This window comes from Camelus dromedarius, chromosome 12 (genome assembly GCF_036321535.1).
Source record: "Camelus dromedarius isolate mCamDro1 chromosome 12, mCamDro1.pat, whole genome shotgun sequence".
Classification (NCBI taxonomy): Eukaryota; Metazoa; Chordata; class Mammalia; order Artiodactyla; family Camelidae; genus Camelus; species Camelus dromedarius.
The window spans coordinates 11,400,807-11,407,262 of NC_087447.1; the positions used below are offsets into that span (position 1 = coordinate 11,400,807).

General features: G+C 35.2%; 1 protein-coding gene across 1 annotated transcript; it reads left to right on the forward strand.

The window, feature by feature from the left end:
* Positions 1-990, forward strand: LOC105094972 (olfactory receptor 5B2). The gene has a single exon (XM_010987083.2). It carries the CDS (start codon positions 37-39, stop codon positions 988-990), a length of 954 nt encoding a protein of 317 aa, XP_010985385.1. The 5' UTR covers positions 1-36.
* The last annotated feature ends 5,466 nt before the right edge of the window (positions 991-6,456 follow it).

A 6,456-nucleotide genomic window follows, 5' to 3' on the forward strand; every position in this document is an offset into this window, starting at 1 on the left:
CCTTCTGATTGCCACAGGGCATCTTGTGATTCCTAAATGACGTCCATGGAGAACAATACAGAGGTGACTGAGTTCATCCTTCTAGGACTTACTGATGCTCCAGAACTGCAGGTCCCACTCTTTATAATATTTACCCTCATCTACCTCATCACTCTAGCTGGAAATCTGGGGATGATCATGTTGATACTGTTGGACTCTCATCTTCACACTCCTATGTACTTTTTCCTTAGTAATTTCTCTCTGGTGGACTTTGGTTACTCCTCAGCAATCACACCCAATGTAATGATGGGATTCCTTACAGGAAATAGGGTCATCTCCTACAATGCATGTGCTGCTCAGATATTCTTTTTTGCAGTCTTTGCCACTGCAGAAAGTTACCTCTTGGCATCAATGGCATATGACCGCTACGCAGCAGTGTGTAAACCCCTACATTACACCACCACCATGACGAAAAATATGTGTGCTTGTCTTGCCATAGGCTCCTACACTTGTGGTGTTCTGAACGCCTCTGTAAATGTTGGAGATACCTTCAGGCTCTCTTTCTGTAGGTCCAATGTGGTCCATCACTTTTTCTGTGACGCTCCAGCTGTCATGAGTCTTTCTTGCTCGGATAAACATATCAGTGAGTTGGTTCTTATTTATATCAGTACCTTCCATGTGGTTTTTGCTCTCATGGTTCTCTTTATTTCCTACCTGTTCATATTTATCACCATTCTGAAAATAGATTCAGGTCAAGGACTCCATAAGGCTTTGTCCACCTGTGCTTCCCACCTCACTGCCGTCTCCATCTTCTATGGGACAGTCATCTTCATGTACTTACAGCCCAGCTCAAGCCATTCCATGGACACAGACAAAATGGCATCCGTGTTCTATACCATGGTCATTCCCATGGTGAACCCCATGGTCTACAGCCTGAGGAACAAGGAGGTCAAAAGTGCATACAAGAAGGTTGTTGAGAAGGCAAAATTGTCTCTAAGATTAACCTTTTAATAATGTAGCTTCCACAATAAGTTAGTTTCATCTCTGTATGACATTCTTTGCTCAGTGACTCACAAGTTAAGGCCCACCTACTTTCTTGAGGTAATACTCCCCCCATTATACAATCTCAGAGGTCTCATAGAAACTAAACACAATGTTAGTTAGCATGCATCTTTCTACCACATGTTAATGACAATATACATGCAAAACAGGAGCATACACAAGCCTAGGGTTAGAAGTGCATGCTCGTGTCCCATGCTTGCACATACAAACAGAAGTAGGAAATTTGTTAAAGAAATAAATAGAGTATGGCTGGTTTGGGGGGGAAAATGAATGTAAAATAATCAATTGGCTATAAGGATATATATGTATTTTTTATGTCTAAGCTTATTTATTTCTTTAATGAAAAATCTGTTATTAGTCCTAAACTCAGAAAAAAAAGTAATACAAGTTTTTTTTTAATAAATCTAAGTACTTTTTAGGCACAATTTTTCCACAGCTACATAAATATAATTTTTAAATGAATTGATATTTCTGTCTTTCCTGAGTTACTTGATATAAACACATTCACAGGATAATTTTCAAAAAGGAAAAAAAAGCAGAGTAAGAGTACACAAAAGAAGTGAGATAATAAAGGCGTTTTCTGATTTATCAAAATATGACTATCAGTACTTCACATTTTATAAAAAATGCACTGATAATAAAAATATGATAAAATTTTCTTTCTATAAATATTGTCAACTTAAAAAAAAAGCACAATATGAGAGTGTGCGTTAAGTTTTATTTAGCACAAAATGAGGACTATTGCCTGGGAGACAGCATTTTCAACAGCTCTGAGCAACTGCTCCAAAGAAGTAGGAGGGAACGTCAGTATTACATGATTTTAGTGAAGACAGTTACATGCAAGCAAGAACAAGTTTAGGCAGAGGCTTGCTGCTAGTCACAAGGAGCAGATATCACTCTCAGTGATTTTAGTGCTTGTCCAGATAGGAGGAGATGCAAGAATTTGGGTGCATAAAATCTTCTCCTGAAAATATCTAACTCTCTGAAGGCCTGTTCCACCAGTTTTCCCAGAGCTCCTTTCAGGGTGTGTTGGCGGTCAGCAGCTGCAGTGGTTCCTGATTTAATCCTTGTAGAGGCAGATGACAAGTGCCGATTTTTAGTTGGTAATGGTTTTAAATGGTTAATGCTACTCATTCGTTGATAATTTAGTTGAGCTACAAAATCCCTATCACATTCTCACTCATTCATCCCACTTTGTTTATACTGACTTTCTTGCTCTTCCTTGACATGTCCAAGCATGTCTCAGGGCCTTTGCACTTGCTGTTCCCTCTGCCTGGAATGTTTCCTTACTCTCTTTGTTTCTCTATCATAGAAGTATTATCCTATCCCATCATAGAAGTATTCCCTGGTCACCTTTATAAAATATATGTTCCCTATTGACATTTTCTTCTCACCCTGCTTCATACTTCTTGATTTCTATTTGTTTACCTATTTATTATATATATTCAAACAAGAACATAAACTACCTGTGAGGAGTAGATTTATCCACTTTGTTCATAATTCTGGATCATAAGAGATTTAAATAAATATTTGTTAAATAAATGAATAAAGCTTTTAGTTCAATCATATAAATACACTAAATATTTGAATCATGGATATTTATAATTCATCTTTCATAAAATAAACCTTGTATGTAGAATTAGAGAGCATTTCAAGAGGCATGAATGGTGTTTTGTTTTGCTGAAATATTTTTGAATACATTCTCACTCAGTGCTTTCAATCCCCATTTATAGACACAATAGTTATCTGAAAATTTTGCAATCATTCCTTAGGAATGGTTTCTCATTGACGAGTAGCCCATCAAATAGATTTTATTTCATAAAGTATGAAACTATTTTAAAGCATAATTCTGTTCAGTTTGGAAAACTACTTCACACACACTGGTAATGCAGTTAATTCCTGTGATTCTAAATACCATATATAATGTAAAAATACTTGTCAATAATAAACAATATAAATTTAATATCCAGGTAGAGTAATGTTTATATATTTTATTTTGATCCTCAAGGGAGCTCAATTCCATAATAAAGCTATCGATAAGAATTTGCACTGATGTTCCCTTTTCTGCCTCTATATACTTAGAGGCGTTCATACTCTCAGTATTTGTTAGACTGCTCTTGGATGGATGTGCTAAGATGGTCATGTGGACATAGTGTGGGCAGAGTGCTGTAATACAAGCATTCCCTTCTGGCTATAAGTCTATGATGATAGTGATATATGTTCTTCTAGAGCCATTTAATATTTTTTTAATAAAAGCTTTTAGATTATTTTTAGATTTACAGAAAAAGTGCAAAAATAATGAGTTCCCACATACTCCTTTCCCGGTTTACCCTGGTGTTATTGTCTTATATTGCCTTGGTACTTGTGTCAATACAAAGAATCCCATAGTCACATGTTGCTGCTAACTGAATCCCATACTTTATTCTGATTTCACTAGTTTTTCCTCTAATATCCTTTTTCTGTTCCAGTATCCTATACATTGTTAACACATAGGTAGACCAGGGACTAAGGAAAATAATGGAAAATGGAGTTTTCCCCAGAGAGAAAAATCAGGCTCTGAATAAAGGAATATCTTCCATCACCAAGACTGAGGTGCCTTCAAAATGCTAAGTCAGCAAGATTTCAAAGCTGACCAGTGTATCTCCATTCTTCTCTTTCATAGAAGGGAACTCTTTTCTTCAAATTATTTTTTTTGAAGTATAGTCAGTTTACAATGTTGTGTTAATTTCTGATGTATTGCATAGTGTTCAGTTATACATATATATATATTCTTTTTCATATTCTCTTTTATTATAAGCTATTATGAGGTAGTGAATATAGTTCTTTGTGCTATACAGTAGGACTTTGTCACTTATGTATTTTATATATATTAGTACCTAGTTAGTGCCTACAAATCCCAGACTCCCAGCATATCCTCCACCTCCCCCTGTCCCCACTGATAACCACAATTTTGTTTTCTGTCTGTAAGTCTGTTTAGGTTTAGAAAATAAGTTCACTTGTGTCATTTTTAAAGATTCCACATGTAAGTGATATCATATGGTATTTGTCTTTCTCTTTCTGGCTTACTTCACTTAGTATGGCGATCTGTAGACTTATCCACATGGCTGCAGATGACATTATTTTATTCTTTTTTAGGGATGACTAGTATTCCACACACATACATACACACACACACACACATGTAATGGAACATATATAATTATATATATATATATATAATTAATATTGTTAAAATGGCTATACTACCCAAAGCAATCTACAGATTTAATGCAATCCCTATAAAATTACCCAAGACATTTTTCACAGAGCTAGAACAAATAATCCTAAAATTTATATGATATCACAAAAGACTCAGAATCACCAAAGCAATACTGAAGAAAAAGAACAAAGCTGGAGGAATAACCTTTCCGGACTTCAGATAATGCTACAAAGCTACAATAATCAAAGCAGTGCTGTATTGGCACAAAACAGACATATGGATCAATGGAACAAAATAGAAAACCCTAAAATAAACCCACAAACTTACAGCCAATTAACCTTTGACAAAGGAAGCAAGAACATACAATGGGGAAAAGACAGCCTCTTCAGCAAGAGGTGTTGGGAAAGTTAGACAGCTCCATGAAGTTAGAACACTCCCTCACACCATACACAAAAATAAACTCAAAATGGCTTAAAGACTTAAACATAAGACAAGACACCATAAACCTCCTAGAAGAAAACACAAGCAAAACATTCTCTGACAAAAATCTTAGCAATATTCTAGAGAAGTCTACCACAGCAATAGAAATCAAAGCAGAAATAAACAAATGGGTTTACACACTGCTGCAACACTAATTGGAAAAGATACATGTGCTCCATGTTCACAGCAGCACTATTTACAAGAGCAAAGACATGGAAGCAACCCAAGTGCCCATCAACAGAAGGTTGGCTTAAGAAGGTGTGGTGTATACACACACACACACACACACACACATACACAATGGAATATTAGCCATAAAAAGAATGAAATACTGCCATTTTCGGTAACATGGATGGATCTATAGAGTATTATGCTTAGTGAAATAACTCAGACAGATGAAGACAAATACTCTACATTATCATTTATATGTGGAATCTAAATAAAAAAAGCAAGTGAAGATATATAACAAAACAGGAACAGACTCACAGATAAAGAGAACAAACTAATGGTTACTAGTGGGGAGAGAAAAGAGAGGAGGGGGAAACACGGGTATGGGATTAAGAAACACAAACCACTATGTATAAAATAAATAAGCAACAATTATAAGCTTAGATAATATCATCAATCAACTATACATCAAAAAAAAAAAAAAAAAAAGGAAGGAATGGTGTCCGTGAGGGTGTGTGTGACTATGATACGATAACATTTGGGCAAAGACCTGATGGAAGCGAGGGAGATTTCTGAACATTGGTAACAACAAGTACAAAGACCTTGTGGAAGAAACACACTTGGAGTTGTCCAGGAATAGCAAGAAATCAGTGTGAACAAAGTGGAGTGAAAAAGTAGCGGAGTGGTAAGTCATGATGTAGCTCATCTAAAACCGAAGTATCCTCAAGTAAGTGGCATTAGCCATGTCATGGTGTTTCCAGAGAGGAAAAACATATAAAATTGTTATTACTCAGTGTACCTTTTTCAAAATGTAAGAGAAGGTCATCATATACAGAAAAATCAGAAAGTTTTCTTATTATTAATCAATCATCCTTTCTTGTACTCTGGCCTTCTTGTTTTTCAAAATTATCCTATGTCCATACCATTTCTACCAAATGATTTACTGAACACAGAACTATTCATTCCTTTCAAATGTTGTACATGTGTAGCTCTGAATAAAATCTGCTAACAAAAACATATATCTTTATTTTAAAAATCCATATCACGTTTTTCTTCAGTTTGGATTCTTGAAATAATTTTTCAACTAGAGAAACAATGTCAGGCATACATTTATATTCTGAACATAAATTATTTTAACTTTTTATTAAAAATTATCCATACTCTTTCCAACTACTTTGACAGATTTCTAACTGCTGTGTGTGTGTGTGTGTGTGTGTGTGTGAGTGTGTGTGTGTATTTAATGAGATTCTTACACATGCGTCTACTCCTGGGCTTGTGTTTCCAATGTTTTACATATATCCTTGCATTTCCATATGGTAGAGTAAATATGAACATATGAATAACTTAAATATAATAAATAAGGTTTATTACAAGCAAGGCACTAAAAAACTTGAAGTCCCCTTTGGACATCCTCATTCAGATATCACACATTTGGACATCATATTTTTTTTCTCTTGAAAAAAGATAGACTTTTGAAAGAGAAATGGCATTATCTCATTAATTTTGGTGCAGGGTGGGCCTTATCATGTTAAAAATCTGGGAGAAATGAAACTAGGTCATTTTGGATC